This window comes from Pinus tabuliformis, chromosome J, assembly GCF_031772625.1.
Source record: "Pinus tabuliformis cultivar Carrire ecotype Pingquan chromosome J, CPIR1, whole genome shotgun sequence".
Lineage (NCBI taxonomy): Eukaryota > Viridiplantae > Streptophyta > Pinopsida > Pinales > Pinaceae > Pinus > Pinus tabuliformis.
In genome coordinates, this window is record NC_142295.1 from 1,450,270,794 (window position 1) to 1,450,290,404 (window position 19,611).

The following is a 19,611-nucleotide window of genomic DNA, read 5'->3' on the forward strand; positions in this document are numbered from 1 at the left end:
TCTTACTTCAAATTTCAATCATCAACTTTCTTACACAAATTCAAAAGACAAGTTTATCATATCATAATAGAGTTCTTTTTCATTCTTAATAAGGTTTAATTCAACTAAATATATATATATATATATATATATATATATATATAATAAATTTTAGAAACATCAATGCATATGATCTTCACATTAATCATAGAACAAAATACAACACGATAATTATAAAAGAAAAATCAATAAAAATTTCAACCATTTTATACAGTTAACAAACTGATTAATACAAGAACTACTATTTTTCTATTTTCACCAAAATTATTGTTAGAACTTTAATTTATAATTATTAAAAAATTAATTTGATTTATTAAATTAGTCTTTTAAGCTTACATATAAAATTGATTTAAATTTATTCAATACTATTGATCCTTAATACAATATAAAGTATATGTTTGTTTTTTTAATAAATCTTAAAGTTCATTCCTTTCCATATATTACATTAAAAATAAAATCATATATATATTATTAGATTATTACTCAAACCTTTTTTAATTATACTATAAAACTAAGTTACTCATATTTTAAACACATATTATCAATATCAAAACATTTTTTATTATATTATTACTCAAATGTTTATTATACCTGTTGCTGGCAGGATATAACGTATTCAGTTTTTCATTGACTTGCTATTAGTTTTTCTTTGACTAAAAAAATTTAAAATCTATCCAAAATTTAACATTATGAAATTAAATTTATTATTTTTAAATAAAATTTATTTCTATTTATCTCAAATATGATTGGTTAAAATGTCTCCCCTCTTATTGTGTAATGATGGCAAGAATTGACTTTTGTGTACTCTATTATTAATTACTATGTACTATATCACTAATTACTATGTACAATAAATATAAATAATTTGAAAAATAACATTATATATTAATTACTATGTACCATAAACACAAATGCTTTGTAATTTCAAAAATTCCATTTTCTCATTGGTGTAAAGTATTGAATAAACAATTTTATGGGTTTTATTTTTTAATTTACAAAAAAATAATTTAAAAAATATAAATTTGAAAAAAAATGTAAAAATAACATGTGTACAATTTGTACAACTCTCATTATATCAATCTATACTCTAATGACATGACATGTGTACTATAATATGAGCATTATATAAAAAAAAGTTGTCATCATTCAATATTAAATAAATAATTATTAACTTGTTATCATTCTCTTCAATGTCAAATATATATATATATATATAACCTTCATCTACTAAAAAAATGTTTAATTATATTAAAAAATTAATTAAAAAAAGCTAAACAAATATTCATATAACTTATTTTACAATTTTATTATTGTTTGGAGTACATACAACACATCATGACATTAAAATATTTTATTAAACTAAACGACAAGGAACACTAGCAATGCAGTCTTATTTTATATACGTATATATGTAAATATAAAGCATTTATATTCGATTCCTATCATAAAAATATACCTTGTCGAATAAATTAATAGATATTTTAAACCTAACCTTTTTGGAACCCATACGTTCTCTAAAGATGGTAGTATTGAAACCTAAAGATGGTAGTATTGAAACCTGTAGCTTACAAATTTAAGCCCCTTTTTAGTTGGATTGACTAACAATAGGTTGTTTTGTTTATTAGTTTTACACCCAATATTATAACTAGCCTAAGAAATGGAACTTAAAATGCATATATTGATTTAGAGAATTGTTTCATGCCCATGCCTATATTTCGTTTGCATTTGGATATATATATATATATATATATATATATATCATTCAAGTCAAATAGTAATTGCCATTGGAGGGGGGGCTTTCTCCTTGCTTGTTATATAAATGCCTTTGCACATCGACTGCTTCAATACACCTCATGAGTCAACAGTCCGCCCTGAAAGAGACAAGGCCTTATTCTAATTTTATCTGACAAAGGGTATTTAAGTTAATATATTAGAAGATATAAGCTCCGATGAAAACAACCATTAATCTAAAATGATTTCAAACTCAGTCTATCTTATAGGGTGTTGGAAAAAGGCTTCCGTAATAGATAAAACGTGTCTAACTTTGACGTAGCCACTATGGAGATTTCAGCACAATTTTGTCCTACTTCACTGGTTCAATACCCACGCGCCAAGAGAATTGCGAAAAAAAAAAAAGAACCTTTTGCTTTTGTTCCTTCACCAAGTTATCGGTTTGGCGTTTATGATCCGAATTTGATGCACAAAACATTTTTTAACTAAAAGCTAAGTTACCAAAAACGTCTAGGAAAAGTGGGATACATGGTATCCAAAATATTGAACTGTTTTCAAGTAGTTACCATGTCGTTTCCAGCCATTTCAGTGTTTCCCGAAAGTTCATGTAGATGGATTCAGTTGGCCCAAAAGGTCCAAGGTCCAACCAAAACCGGTATCTACCTATGCTTAGTAGTGAAGTAATAGTAGTCAACATTACTTACAGAAGTAACGATTTTTGTGGAAGCTGAATAGGCTAAGTAGTCCAAGAGACCTTGGGATGTGAAACCCAACGGTCACATGTTGTACTATAAATGTATATCTCTTGTTAATAAAAAAATGTACTCTCATGATTTATCATTCATATTGTTCTTGCTGCCCATGTGTGTTTAACATGGTATCAGAGCTGCAGGTGTATTCCTGCTCTGCCTATTTAGTGTGAGCCACCTATTTCTGTGGCCTCTATAAACCACTACTCTTTGAAATGTTCCTTTGATTGGTACGCTGCCACCCATACTAACCGATTTCCTACAGGCATAATGCCCTCAATCGAGGAGGACTAGAACTTGAGTCTGGCGCCCTAGATCACTCGGCCATCCTTAGCTGTATCTCACATTTGAGATCCTTAACAGCGAGATAACATTTGGGTTTGTCACGTCGAAATATGTCTATAATGTATCGAATTTTCTAGCAACCATCCCATCTGTGTATCTCCTCGTAAACGAAAAATTGAAACAGTTGTCCAAAGTTTCTTTGCGGGTTTGGATATTATGAACAATGACTATTCTTAGGTAGACGAAAGAATAGTCGAGGGATTCTAAAGAAGGTACTCTCAAATACCTTGCCACGCTGCTCTCCGTTGCCAGACCTCTGGTTGATCATACCTCCCAATATACGCAACCAACAGTTGGACCTCTACTTACACCGTTGGCTCTCCACACATATGCGCAGCCAACAGCTCCCATCTGGCTTCAGTAATTCCGCTTATTTTGCCACATTCGCCTCCGCTTACATCGTTGGCTCTCAAAAGGCGTTTTCTTTGAAATTCGATTTCCAAGTCCATGTTTGAGGCATCCTCTTGTCAGGCTTCCATTTCGCTCTAGCTACAACTCACATGAGGTTGCGAATTCAAATCCTAAGGAGTTGTGGTAGCAGGGTTCTCGACACTTTTTCTTACGAATTGCTAAAGGTTGCATCCCGCAGAATATCAGGCAAGAAATTCTTTAATTCTTTGAATGCCCTTTGATTTTCAGAAAGCCTAAGATAGCAACAACTTATGTGTTTAAGAAATCGCACGGGCGGTTGTTATGCAAGTGATGAACCAAAGGTTATTGGCATTTGGTCTGAATGTGTGAGTGTGAATTTGCCAACAAATGAGGTTTTGGATTTTGCATTTGCTGAGCATGCATTATGTGCGTGAGTTATTTTTCAAGACCGTTGAAATTGTTGGTTGAGTAGCTGGACGGGTGTCTTGAGGAAGACTTCAAAACCGTTTCATATTCTCTGCAAACTCATCTCTGTCCATAACGCGCTGCCTTTCCAGCGCTGCCTCTACTGCAAACTCACTATTGAAACGTTGAATGTTGCCCTGACATGTTGCACAATACCCTGCTGGATATAAACCGGAGACCTTCTGCATAATGGTGTGGTTGCTCTGCACAGTGGAAACGTGGTGACAGCGGACACAGAAAGGACAGTAACGCACTTTGTTACTCGGTTGATGGCGAGTTTAACATTCGAGGATGGACAGCATCAGTGTTGAAATTTCGAATGGTTGTTGAGTAACGTCTGCTGTTGGCTTACTATTCAAACAACAAATAACTTCAAACACTGTGGAATGTGTTCCTTGCTCATAATCGACTGGAGGTCTATATTATTGCTGCACATGGGAGACGAAGAATATGCATGAACAGTGGAATACGAAGACAACCATTCTTTTAATGAAAGAGATGAATCGAGCGGAGGGAAGCTTTGAATTTTGTTCCTGTACATAGACGACATGCATTTATGCTTGTAAGATAGACCAAGGTTTCCTGAATAAAGATGGACAACGAAGTGATATGCCGGATGGTGCGGTGAGCGTGGAGCGAACACGCGACCTTTTTGTAAGGATTGGACTGTATTTTTTATTTTCAGGTCAAAGCCGAAGATGAAGGGGTTTGCCATTTTGTAAGCTCGGTTACTGTTTATGTTCATAAATGAATGGTGTGTGAACGCAGCGGAAGCGTGATGAGCCCAGGTCTCTTCTGTTCTTGGCATCTCTGTAACCTGCTCTCGCCATCTCCAGGTCCTTCTTTCCCCGAGCCATGTTGAGGATATGATTTTTTTCTCCTCCACAAACTGATCGAAGATGCGCTGCAACGTTTGCTAAGATGCGTAAAGTAATTTTAAACTTATCTCCTTGACAATATCGTCAAGAGTGTCGTTCCTGCCTGCGTTTATATCCAGAAATAGTGACTGGTCCTGCCTTGCGAGACTTCGAGCTAAGGAAGGCAAGCATTCATTCCTTTAAAGTTTCAAAGAACCGACTAACTTGTATATGGCTTGATGAACCAGTAAGGTCGGTTGCTACGGCATAAGTATCCCATCTTTACTCATCCTTGTTGAAAGCCAACTGACAACATAAGAGTGAATGTAGCCGAGACAAAGCCTGCCAGCTTTTGATTGTTGAAGCATGGGCCTTTTGCTACACTGCTTTACTTGAAGCTTGCTTTCAGCTTAGCTTTTCCTTTAATCACTAGTTCTTGTACTACAGTTTTAGCCGGCAAGGATATTTGCTATCCTCTCGACAGAACAAGAGGCTGTTTATGACGTTCAATAGATGAATAATTTTTTGTATGATTGCTGTTGTGTACTTACAATTGTTCAGAAGATTCTGTGCTGGTTGGTCTGTTGGTATTTTGGGTCAGTTTCTACCATACCAGAATGAGTTTGTCACAATTTGGATGCCATTTAGAGGCTGTTTGTGTGGCTGTATATTCTTCTCACTAGCTGATACTGAAGTGTTGATATACGTTGAAGAGTGAACGAGTATTTGAAGGATCCAAGCAAGTTTGCAGTTGTTGCTGCTCCAGTGTAGCATTGTATTTAAAACTCATTATAGTGCATTGATTCCTGATTCCACTGCTGCATAAAGAGTTTGGTGGGCTGATTGTAATCTTTTATGTTGCACGCTGCTCATTTGCTGACATTTATAAAGGATATTGCAGTGACATTGAATTGTGAGTGATTGTTGCTTCTTCTTCACTGGTTGATAGTTGTGATCAGTTTCTTTAACGTATAAGATAATGAAGAAAATGACCAGACTTGATAATGCATTAGAGTTGTTAAATACTCTGATACATTCCACTGTTGATGAGATGGTTAAGATCAACAAAACCTCTCTATTCAATATTAAAATATGTCTACAAAATGCACAGGAGAATATTGATTTTTTGCAGCTTGAAACTCAGCTACAGCAAGAAGAACTAAAACAGAGGAGTCATTCTGAACATGTTTCTGTTCAGAACATTGAGACTGCAACCCATCAGAAGCAAGTCAATGATGTTACAGTTGGTTCAGATTTAGTACTCCATAAAACAGCAGTTGTAAATGCAAATGCAGAAACTCAATGTGCACTTCCCAAGCCCATCATCAGACCTTGGGAACAGCTTGTCCACAACAAGCACAGAACTAGTCTTGGATATGACAAGGACTTGTCCTTTCATATTCCAGACTATGCCAAGCCCATTCAGTTTCAGAGTGCTGGATTCATTCATGACAGTTCACCTGCTCCTCATGACAGTTTAGCTTCAGCTGTTCCAGACTTTGCCCCTCTTCCACAGCAACAACAACAACAACAGATTGTGAAATGCCAACACTGTGACCGAGTTGGCCATTTGAAAGATCACTGTTTTGATCTTCATCCATGTAAGCACTGTCATAAAACTAGCCATTCTTCACACAGATGCTTCAGCAACAAACACCCTGCAAGAACAAAGATTCATCTTGGATGGATCGCTTCTTGGCAATGGGCATCAACAGCCAAGAAGATATTCCAAACACATGTCAGAACTTGTTCCAGAGTATTGAACAGTCTTGCAGTTGAGTTTTCTCCATCATCTCACCTTGTATCTGACAGGGGGGAAATGATGGTCATCTACAAGCTTCAAAGCCACATCAAGCGAGCCTGAGCCACAACCTGCCACACCAGTTTCAGAGTTGTAGCCAGAAACAAAGATGCTCGTGAACATGCCTTCAATTGGCAATCTGGGACACTTCCTCTAGCAGAAGACTTTAGCTTCTTGCCAGTGTCGGAAGAATTCCAGGAACAAAATTGAGAACACTTCCTCTAGCAGAAGACCCCAACTTCTTGCCAGTTTTGGAAGAGTTTCAGGAATTGCATTAAGCATTCCAGAGTTGTTGGTCATCCTTAAACCATCACAGGTTGAGACTTCCCTTTTCAGGTTGAAGTTCTCCCTTTTATGCGGGGTGAGACCTCCCTTTATTGGTTGAAGGTTTCCCTCTTTAAAACAATAGGATCACTTCCTCTAGCAGAAGACTTTAGTTTCTTGCCAGTGCTGGAAGAGTTCTGGGAACTACACTAAGCGTTCCAGTGTTGGTGGTCATCCTTAAACCACCGCCCTTTATACCAACATTTCATAGAGCACATTCAGCCTAGTGCTGCCATGCATTTTTTGCACATTTTGTATTACAGCTCTCTTCTTGGACTCATACATAACCCTTCGGATTAAGGGGGGGGAATGTTGGACACCTAATCCTAAATGGGTTAGTGTGGAAACTGAATAGACTAAGTAGTCCAAGAGACCTTGGGATGTGAAACCCAACGGTCACATGTTGTACTATAAATGTATATCTCTTGTTAATAAAAAAGTGTACTCTCATGATTTATCATTCATATTGTTCTTGCTGCCCATGTGTGTTTAACAATTTTCAATCAACACAACTTATCCTGTTGCGAATTTTCAATCATCATAATTTGGTGATTAAAAGCACACTACAAAACACCCTAATCGCACGGACCTCCAGGTGTGACAGCGAAAAAAAAAGTATCAAGAAAACCCCGCAGCCTCCCATTGAAAATTATCGTTTAAGGTCAAAGACCGTCCGTCCGTGGGCAAGGTTAAAAACAAAATTTCGAAAGGTATTTTTTTGTAAGCCCGAACACCATCCCGTGGCAACATGTTTTTTATTAAGAATTATTAAAATTTTCAAAGTGCCAAAAGCGTTTGGAGATAGGGTTTATGAGCTTATAAAAGTTTTATTAAAAACGGTTTGGAGATAGTGTTATTTTTTTTTTAATCTTTCGTGATATTAAAAGGATTTTAGAAAAAGGGTTTTGTTATGCGTAATATATTGGAATTTTATAGAGTTTAGTTGGGTTCGTTATGTTCTTTTCTTTTTATAAAAAGCTACCAATTTCAATTTTTGTTATCATAAAATAGGCACTAAGATATATGTTATGAATAAAAATTATACGTGGCTCCATGATCTTGAAAATTAAAACTACAAATTTTTGTTATTATAAAATAGGCACTAAGATATATGTTATGAATAAAAAATACGTGGCACCACGATCGCAAATTAGAATGTAGTTTTAATTTTCAAGATCGTGGAGTGTAATCATGGACCTATGTGTTATGGTAATATTTTATTAAAGAAATTCAATAATTGTGAAAAAAATTTATTTATAATAATTAATCATGAAAACAATAACCCAAAGGTCCAATAGAGTTGAAAGTTGATCTCTAATACTATATATAACAACCCCAAATTCGAAGGTACAACTAATTCTATCAACTCATGATCAATCACACAACTATTCAACTAATTAGCATAGAATTTTCAAAAAACACGAGTAAAGATGACTTACCTATAGTGATGATATCCCTTACTTGTGATTTCAAAGTTGAACGCTATTTGAATCCCTCTAACTGCAACAAAAATTTTGGAGACAACTCTCCACCCAACCGTAGGCTTAACTGCATATAATCTTTCTACAGTTGGCCACCCCCAGGGAATCCTTTGTTTCACAACACTCTTCTACGAACAGAATGAATGAATCACATTCCCCTCTTCGTCCATTAAATAGAACAAATTGTTCCAAAAATGGAAAGCGATTGGAAAGGATCCGCATGGACACAATCCATTCTTTGTTTTAAGCTTTACTTAATTCAATAATTTTCTTAATTTAACTTTTTCTTATTTGTTTCATTTTTATTTTTTGTTAACTTTACTTATTATTCTTACTATTTTTATAGTTTACTTTTATATATATTTATTTAAAACTTCAATTTATTATTTACTAATTTATTGTTTATTAATATATTTTCTTCATTCTTTATTATTTATTTACTATTTTTATCTTTTATTTATTATTTTTTATTTTTTACTTATATATTAATATTATTTTATTTAATTATTACTATTACAAGCGCTAAAATTTGTAGCTCCTTCCAACTTGTTGATTTCATAGAGGAGTCCATGATCATAGATAATTAGATTGTAGATGTAGATCTTCTTCAATGTTCCTCCCTTTACTAACAATCTTCAAAAGTGATCTCAATGTCCTTTCCTTCACCAAAGCTCTGATACCATGTTGATTTTTCAAGAGCAATAGACACAAGCATAAATTCTAAAATACCAATAATTATTTATAATGATGTAGATATTCTTTTAGCACGTCTTATTTATCATTAAGCAATTAAACTTTAGAAATTCAACCATAAATGCATAAGGACAGTAAAGATCACAATATACAAAGACAACACAAGTTTTACCCTCGGAAAACCCACTTGGGTGAAAACCCAACCACCTTTTCCTTAGAGAAATTCTTCAGTTCAACAAGAGATACATCAATACTACTAGTCAACTATGAGGTCAAACTGACCAACAATATAATGGTCAAACCTGATCAAACAGTGCTCTTGTTAAGTCAATCATTTGCCCTTCAACTTCAGCCCTCTCTAATCTGCCTAGGCCGAATTTCAGCCTCCCAAAATATGCCTAGAAACTCGGCCCTACTTCCCAGAATTTCGGCCCTGCTACCCAAAAGTTCGACCTGTTGAGAATATGCCCAGAAAGTCACACGTGCAAAGTCAAGGAAAGTGAAAGAAATGCTAGAGATGAATTCATCCTTCTTCTTCGCTTGGATGCCCAAAATATCTCGTCTTGTGAGAGGTCGAATGTTGCCTTGTGGACGAGGTTGAGTGCTCTATATATAGTGTTATGCATGTCCCAATGGGTGTTTCTTCACTAGGCCAACTTGACAAGTTTGGAGCCAAAAATTCAAATTTAAAAATTTCTCTTCTGAAACCAACATGAAGAACATGTCTTACATTAATCGTTTCAAAAACTAAAAATGACATGAAGAACAAACATGTCTTACAATTTTAATATATACTTCAAGGTCTAAAACATTAATTATGAAGACCAACCATAACCACAAAATTCAACATGGACCTCTTTTTCAAGCAAGTATGAATCAAATTGTTGTAACTTACTATTTACTCACATATTATTTATAGTTGGGCTGCATTTTCAATCACATTTCATTGCCCAACCTCAAGCACCCAAGGATCCAACATCTTATTGTGTTTCCGCAATTCTAGGTTGCTTTAAAGACACTTCAAATCTGGCATTTCTATGTTTTCTAGTCACTTTGCAGATCTCGGAGTGTAGGAAAGCAGCAAACTTGTCCAAATCAAGTTACAAACAATTGGCAATCAAGGACAAGTCATCTCACTTGGTATTTGTACCTTCTCCTGACTCTCAAGCATCAAAGGTAACAATTTGTTTGGGAATTTTGAGTGAGTTTTGAATTCTGGTTTGTATTTTCTACAATTATAATTCATATACCAGACTCGACATTGAATCTCACATAAGTCCTAACCTTAATCATAATTTGTGTTTCTAGGCACTGGTCTCCTAGGCGCTTGTTGGTGGAGAGTGTGTAGAATGGGATACCCCCTGCAAGATTGTTTGTATGAGTTTGCCTAAATTGAGAGGAGATTGTGTCGAGGTGACACTAGCTGCATCTCATGTGTGCTTACACTTTGACCATACCTTGCTGAGGTTGCTAATCTGGGTAGTAACAAGACCAAAAATTACCAATCATACAACATACTTTCAGCTTCACATGATAAGTTTTACACCATTCAAAGTTGTGATTTCAAGGGTTGTCCACAAGCTAGGAGTTCAAATTATAGATGATTTGTGTGTGGTGGGCAAGAGAGGAAGTTCTGCTGAAAAGGTAAGAAATGAGACCTACATTTGTATAATTTACTAGTGATCAAGTAATCCTATCTCAAATTTATCCAATCTTTATCACATGCATTTATGTCTGTCATATTAACATCGGCTCTTATTTCCTTACATTAATGTCCACTCTTTTCATTAAATGAAGGCTGACTATTAGCAATTAAACAAAATAAAAGTGTGTTTATAGTAGTTCTCTTAGTTGGGGACATGACACCTAATACCATTAGTCAATGTACTTTAGTTAGCAAAGGCATCAACCATCTATAAAGTTGAGCTAATGTTGGTCTTATTATGCCTTTGAGCATCTAGTAGCAATAAAGTGAAAATATTAAACCACAAATCTAACAGCCCTCACTTGAAGAAATTCTATCTAAATAAACATTAAAATAGCCTTGAGATTTTGGGATGACTTAAACCCAATATTAACGATATAATAGATAAATAATGCATTCTCATTCAACCTACTAGGCCAAAACAAGGTTCACTTTTCTTATGCATAACATATTCTTCGTTTGCTAATGCATTTTAATTTTTCTAAAACATGTTTGTAATCTGTCCTTTGCTATAACATTTAAATATGCAGCACCAAGGATGGACAGCAAGCACCTATTCAATTTTGGGATGTATTCAAATTTTAAATTACTCAAAATGAAGCTTAGTGCTTCCACAAGAACACACGTCCTGCTATAGAAAACATTCCTTGGAGACTCCACTCTACCATTCGCATCAAAACAAATATTCAAAAAGTCCTCAATGAAAGCATGCATTTATACACATCTCGATCCCTGTGCTGTAGTCACCAGAAAAAAGAAGAAGAACAAGGGTCTGTAGCCACCTAGAAAAGGGTGAATACATATTCAAACTCACCACTCCAATCACTGATGGTAACCAGCCTTTGTACAAAGCTTTCGGACCTTCTTCACGCAAGACAGTTTCCATAGCATGGAACATACCACGATATTGATTAGGAGAGTTCTCTGTCTGCAATCAAAATCATCCGATCTTCCATTATGAGAATGTAAATAGGATATCAATATCAGCAGATATTAATACTGCTCTCCCGGTTAGAAAGTTTTCCTTTTCATAAATGGCAGCACACTGAAGTTCCGATGGTCATGAACAGGACTATCATATCATTCATAATATACCTGTACAGTCAGCCTCCCCCGAACCATATCCATTGGGTAAGTTGCAGACATGGCAATTATTCCAGCGCAAGCTCCTGCTGCAAGACGTGAGACAGGTGTATGTTCGGCATTTTCTGTACAGTTCATTAAAAATTAGCAGTCTTCCATGCTATCAAAAGTTATATGTATTTATCAATTCTATTAAATTGAAATAATCAGCAAAAGGAGAAAGATATGCAACATCAAAGGTAAAATATAAGTAACTTGGAAATATTATGGAATGCAGTGAATTCAAGAATGACAAAACTTATATTAAACAGCAATTAATCAAAAGACCACATATATCTCAAACTATTACCCATGTATTTATGAATTCTATTAAATCGAAATAATCAGTAAAAGGAGAAAGACATGCAACATGAAACGCAAAAATTAAGTAACCTGGAAACAATATGGATCCAGTGAGTTTAAGAATTACGACAGATAATTATACTATACAGATATTAATCAAATGATTACATACATTTCAAACTATTACCCACAAAACTAGTCATGGCATACAAGTAGAAAACAATTAGTTGAGATTTTGTCATTCATGTGCAGCTGTCAAAAGCTTTCTGATCTGGCCTTAAATGACAAAACAAGATGCAAAATAACTAGAAACGGTAAAATAATACCAAATATAGGCACACACAAGTATATGACATCTAGATTAGACAAGAAAAGGAGAAATGCTTACCAGCACAAGGCACTTATCTTGTAAGAGTTGTTACCATAAAATCTTGCACCTTAGTGCAAAGCCTTCACAAGGTGCAAGGACTGGTGGAACATTAGAAGTGTTTCAACTTTCAACTGTCGCCTAAGGAACAGCTTCTCTCGTTTTAGTGAAGAACAGATCCAACACAAGGGATGCTTCCCTCGTAGCCTCCGAGGTTCTTAAGGCAAGATGGGATCAAATCTAAGGTCGCCTATTTAGCTAACCAGTTAACCACCATTCAGATATAATAAGTACAGAGTATGGGGTTACTCAAGGTACATTCCACATTTGAGTTTAAGGTGCTTCTAGGGGTGTTTAGAAGGTTTATCAAATTACTATCTCATCCAAAATTATCCCCAAACAGTGCAAATCTGAAAATTATCAATGGCAATTGTAAAACTTGCAATTTAGATGAAAATTACAGTGAAAAAACAGGTTACAATAATAATATATTTCAGCCCTTTATATAAGTTATAACTTATAAGCAAGTAAAATTTAAGGCTAAAACAAGTTCTCCACAAGTTCTAGCAATGAATCCAAATGAGAAGTGCTCCTCTTATTTATATGAGAGATCTACCACACTTGTCATTGAAATAAACAATATTTTCCTAGCAAAAGCCTTATGAAAATATAAAAATGTGTTTGTCCCTTTACAAGCCCTATGGATAAAATCATAATACAAAATATCCATGATACAAGAGTAGAAGAGTCAAAAGAACCCAACGATTCCAAACCATTAGAGACAAAATATGCAAAGTTTGTTCATCTATATACCATATAAAGGTGAATATATCAAAATGGCACTGAGTGCAATATATATCAGTAACAAAATACTACAAGCTATGGGACCACTGGCCTACTACAAGTCTACATATCAGTCATCAACATGATCACTTCTCAGCATGATCAAACTCAGTTGGTTGTGTCTTGACTCTCAAACTTTTCAGCTGCTTGAGTTACAAACTTCTCAACTGGTTGAGTGACTTGAGTTTCAAACTTATGAAGGTATTCTGCCCTAATATGCCTATTACTTCATTTGGTACTCTACATGGCCTCCTATCTCAGCCAAGTGTCGTTTGAACCTGTAAATACCCCCTCCCTCAATAGATTTTTGGCAATATTTGCAGATCATTTTTCCATCAATCATATCACAATGAGCCCATGCAGTACCCTTGGATTTTGGAGGCATGGTGGCTACTACTCAACCCAAACTCTTTATTGTTCCACTATTCCAGCAAAAACTCAACACTCTCCGAGCTCACAAGAAGCTCACAAAAACTCCAAATGAGATGTGTGAGGCAAATGAGAAGGGAGACATCCTTTTAAAGGTTTGGAGGGGGATATTTTTTTAGGGAAACAGCCCCTAGTTTCCCTCAAAACTACTTCAAAAAGCACAAAATTGCCTTTCGTGGGGTCCTTGGTCAGCCTAGCAATAAACCAGACGGTTTATCACAGAACCAGCTAGTTTATGGTCGGTTAAACCCTAGCCCGCAGGCATTAAAACTGCTTTTTCTACCAGTTAGATAGCTCGGCCCAATGAACCAGCCAGTTTGACCGGTTTACAGTTCGAACCAGTTGGTTTTGAATACTAGGCCCTCAAATAGATGCTACATTCTCTTTACAAGGGTGTTATGGCCTCAAGAAACCAAATGTCCCACAAAAGAAGAGCGACAACCTCCATCAAGTGGCAAGTGGCCTCATAGTGAGGGGGCATTGCTCATACTTATTTAGCTTAGTTTTTTATTTTTAGTTCTTTTTTATGCTTTGCATTTTGATTATTGCATTTCGCTCTTTCCTTTTTTATTCATTTTAGCTGCATCAACCTCAAGCAGCCAACCTCTTTTTGCTCATGGGATTATTATGAAGCATGAACCTATATTTGTGGCATAAACCAACCATAAGCAAGGCAATGGAAATTGGGAAGGATGGAAAATGTGAAGTGTGAATCTGGAAATGGACATAATACACCTCTCAAAGCCCACCAATAGTACAACTCCACCCAAGACTAACAACACTTATCTAAGAGATAATGATGAGCGCAAAAGTGTAAAGACACAAATCTAAAGCATCTTGATCCATCATCTGACTCAACCATTGGCCACTATTTTCATGACAAACACATAAGGCATTAATACTTACTATGAAGCAATGAAAACTCTATATCATGTATGTTGGGCAGCACTATAAATCATCAAGTGTGGTTGACGGAAGCATCATCAACTACCTATGGAGAACCATAGATGTCGTTTGTGGAATTGCTATCTGTGATCAGGATTATAACAGAAAAATCTCCTCTAGTTACCCCGAGATGTAATGGGGTAATAGTAGTCAAAGCAATACACATCTCCATAATAAACATATTAAACCATCAACACTATTCACCAAATGTAGAAAGGAACATGTATCGATCAAATAAACACACATGTATCACCCACAACCATAACCACATTATTATCAATATCAATGTACAGACAAGGGATATTGAGTCACTACTTTACAACAATAGTAATCTCTAGAACGAAAAAACAATTTCATTACCACATGGAAGTATAAGTACAAAGCACCTACATGTATCTTCAAACCATTCAAGAATAAGAGCCAATTAAGTTTCTGTAGACTTGTTAATCTACAATTACTTTTTATGTGGTTTGTAAAACTTGGAAACAGTTACCTTCTTATGCAGCCTATAAATATTGGTAACAAAAAGGTGGCGTCTTGGATATGTCAATTTCCCATGTCAGTACAGCAAGTATAGGTACTCCTGGAAGGAGATAGTGTTGGAATATTCACCAATATTAAGAGGGGAGTGGATCAGTATTGGGCACTTTTTAACAATTTTAATTATATCATGTGAACATTAAACAACTTTTGTTCAACAATGCACAACACCAAAGGCAGTACACAAGAGATTTCCAGGTGGAAAGCCTTCCAGAAAAAAACCACCAAACATTTTTAATATAAGTCTTAAATATTACATCAACAAGAAGCTCCAACTTCCAAGATTATCCAACAACAACTGGAAGGAGGCTCCAACTTCCTGATTTATCAGCGCCAACACTCTAGTTTACCAACTCCAACTAGAAGGAAGCTCCAACCCCCTGGTTTTATTAGCTCCAACTGAAAGGATTCTCCAACACCTTGATTTACCAGATCCAACTAGAAGTAGGCTCCAACCCGCTCGTTCTATCAACTCCAACTGAAAGGATGCTCCAATACCCTGCAAGCTCCAACTTGCCCTAGCACCACCCTGCCACCATGAAGTGTTCTCAGGCTCCAACCTGAAGGAGACTCCAATCTCCACCTTGCACTAACCCGCCACCCTAGAGCTTAAATATATCCTCAGGCTCCAACTTGAAGGAGTCTTTGGTCTCCTTCGTGCACTACCCTACCACCCTTAAAATTATAGATAAAAATTGTGGGTTCTCGTACCAAGGACAATGACCCACTTACAATGATATTCAAATAAACCCTTATTGTCGTCTCTGTTGATAATGCTTCTAAAATCTTGCCTCAATATTCAAGATACAATTCAAGTACAAACTGAATGAAAACTTGAGCTCATACCTCATATGTTTATCAAATTAACTTTGTTGTCAAGATGCACTTTCTCTGCCACTTATGCTTGAGATAAATCCTTCCTTTTAATCGAAGTCTTGTAGATGCCCTTCTCAATTCTTTTCTAGCTCCACTTCTGATTTCAATCACTAAAAATTGCTCTTAGAAACAATATCAAAATTGCTCTTTGTACCTTGAATTACCCACAGAAGTGAGGTTTTCAATTTCCCTTAAGAAGGGCTCGGATCTGCTCTCAAAGAAATGGTTTAATCTGCCCATAACTATCCCTTATCAGTTGTCCTTATATTTGGCCACAACAGACTTAAATTGACAATAGAAACAACCCTAACTTGACAGGCTTTAAAATAAGTCAAATTTCTAGCCCAAATTCAACTTCAAGGATCACTAAGTTATATCACAACGTTGATGAACATAATGCCCAAAAGGAACATATTTATACCTTGAATTAGGTCTCAAAATGAGAGCAAATTTATCCTCTGCAACTGTCACATAATGTTAATTTTTAGGGCTACAATGTTCTCTATTGCAGATAATTGCATTTTCAAACTTTTTCATCATTTACATGTTACATTCACCCCATAAAATCATAAAATCATTAGCAATTATATAGACAGAATAATAACATCAACAATGCAGCAGAACATTAAAGAACAATAGAAGAAAAGCATGCACAATAGAGACACCAGGATTTAGGTCAGAGACCAAGGCAAAACCCCACAAGGGGAAACCCCAACCAGATTCTTCTTCTATTGCATATTCATCAAATGTTCAGCTGAGATACAATGTACAATAAGTAAAAGACATATCTTACATCATCCAATACATTAGGCCTTCTAGGCCGAACCTAGCATTTGACAAGTACACAGAGGTATTCATGTCACTGTCACAAAAGTACTGTAGACGTACTGTTATCACTATCATCTATATCACCGTCAAGGTCACTGCCACATCAAAGTCACTACCATACATCAAAGGTTACTGCGATCAAGAGAATATCATCACTATCATCAAGGTCACTACTGTCATTAATGTCAATGCCATCACCGTTATCAAGGTCACTACTGTCATATATGTATTGAGTTCACTGTCAAATAAATACTGCCATACCAAGACAGTCAAGGTCACTCTACCATATATTGATATCCCAGAACTACTATCATATGTCATTAGGGCATTGTCATACATAAGTATCATTGCCAGTCTATATCAATGTCATAGATCTTGTCCCTCACCACAAACATTTAAGTCTTACGACAAGAGAAAACGTGAGCCACTGTGAGTATTGTATGAGCCATTACAATGTAAGCCACATACAATGTAAACCACTGAAAATTGAGTCATTGTAATACAATACCACTGTAATGATGCCACCATAATATAATGTGCAGATAACAGCGATGTTATTATAGAGTATAGTGCTGCCCTCAAGGTGTATAGTGATGCCACCACAGGTGATGCCACTGCACAGCGATGTTATTATAGAGTATAGTGTTGCCCTCAAGGTGTATAGCGATGCCACCACAGGTGATGCCACTGTAGAGGTAGCGATGTCGATGAACAGAGCAATGCATTGCCACTGTAAGATGTCGCACAGTATAGTGCGAGCCACCAAATGAATGTGAGCACAAAACAATATAAGCAAGCCACATAATCATGGTTATATGAGCTTCAGAATGCGATCCTCAGAGATCATATATGAACCATAAAGTATTATATGCGAGAGGTGCAAGCCACTATGTATAAGATACAAGAGATGTGAGCCACTGTTTATTGTAAAAGAAAAATGTGAGCCATAATATGAGCCACTGTGTAATGCAAGTCATTGAGTCAAGCGATGCCTCCACAGAGTCAGACGATGTTGAAATTTGGCAGCTTAGGGAGAAATTCCCTCTTTAGGGAAGCCATTCTCACCCTAAGGAGACCCTATTAGCCCTTGGAAGAATTTAATTTGCACCTGGGAAAATATTATTTTTAATGTGGAACCATGACAACACAAAAAGTACAAGTCAACCTGGAAAAGGAAATTCAACCCCCCAAAGACCACATATAAATAGACATCACTTGGCATCACTTGGAGGCATCATCAACGCATCTCTTCTTCTCTTGGTTCAGTTAACTCCGAAAACTGCAACTTCGAGTTCACACATGCGAAGGAGAGAGAGGCACTTTTGTTGACCAATGTTGACTTTCTGTTTTGGTATTGTTTTGACAAGCTTTGACTTGCATTTGACTTGGTTTGACCACATTCTTTGACTGTCTTGGCGGCCGAGTTTGAGGAGACTTTGACCGCAGGATTTCTGGGCTGTGTTGATTGTTGTTGACTTTGACTAAAAATTTGCAAAAATGAAGTTTGACCAAATTTGACTTTTATGCTTAATAATTGATTGGATATTGGTTGGTTGACTTGGTTTGTCAAAGCTTTTGACCTTTGACTCTTGTTGTTATACTTGGACTATGTACCTCTTTGCTAAACATTTGATGACAATCTAGTAGAAGAAGAATTTGGAAAGGGTTCCCCCCTTGTGAGCTTTTTCCTTGATCTTTGACCAAATCTTTGTGTCTCTATTGTTCTTAGTTGTCTTCTATTGTGCTTATGGTTTTATGTTCTATCTACAATTGCTTACTATTAAGGGGTGATCAAAAGTATATTGGATAATTGAGTGTTATTGGAAGAAGAATTGCTATAAGTGATTGTTACAGCGTAGAAAATTGGAAAATTAACATGGTTTCAGAGCTCAGGTGAAGACAAGCCCAAGGAGACAAGAGAAATCACCCTTTGAAGATATCTTATCCACTGCTGAAGAACATTTGACTTGGTCAAGATGACCACCTCATACTTCAAGATTGAAGAAAAGTTGAGTGACTCATCTAACTATGTTGTTTGGAGAGCTAGGGTTGATCTGACTTTGGAGGAGAATAATGTCTTGGAATATGTTGAAGAAAAGGTACCTGAGACTCCAGAGAATGTTGTTGATGTTGTCAATTCCAAGTACAAGAAAGCTTACATAAAAGCTAAGAAAAATATTATTGATTCATTGAGAGATCATTTGATCACTCATGTTGCAAAGTTGAAAATAGTATGATAAGTTAGTTGGGATGTATGAGGTCAACAACTTGAATCATATTCTATCTTTCAAGAATCAACTTAAGGACATCGAGATGAACAGAGGGGCACTATGCAGTCATACTTGATGAGGACATCCCAACTCAAGGATCAACTGTTGTACCTTTGGAGAAATTACATCTGATAGAAAGTCGGTACTAATTGTACTTGGAGGTCTTCCTTCAATTTGGGAGACATTTATTACCACCATTAGCAACAATGACTAGGTTTCCTTCATTCCATGAGCTTCTAGGAAAGTGCACTCAAGAAGAGACCAGGATTATTTCTAGAGGGAGAATTCAAAAACATGAAGAAGGAGAACCCTCTACATTTGTTGCTCAAGACAAGAAAAGGAAAGGAAGAGGAAGACCATCTAATTCAAGAAAGTTTGCACCAGCATCTAGGGACTCCAATAGAAGAGTGAAAAGGGACAGGGACTTGTCACATATTCAATGTTACAATTGCCACAAGCATGGTCACTATGGTCAAGATTGCTCGGAGAATGGTGATGCTCGTAGATCCAACAACAACAATCGTGG

General features: G+C 36.1%; 1 protein-coding gene across 1 annotated transcript in view; it reads right to left on the reverse strand.

Moving 5' to 3' along the window:
• LOC149232833 (mitochondrial adenine nucleotide transporter ADNT1-like) overlaps positions 1 to 19,611 on the reverse strand; it is a 224,856-nt gene that overhangs the window by 84,904 nt on the left and 120,341 nt on the right. The window contains exons 5-6 of the mRNA XM_089379527.1: positions 11,658 to 11,770; positions 11,377 to 11,490 (exon numbers count right to left, since the gene is read on the reverse strand). Coding sequence (XP_089235653.1) covers positions 11,377 to 11,490; positions 11,658 to 11,770 — 227 coding nt within the window. The remainder of the gene's footprint in view (positions 1 to 11,376; positions 11,491 to 11,657; positions 11,771 to 19,611) is intronic.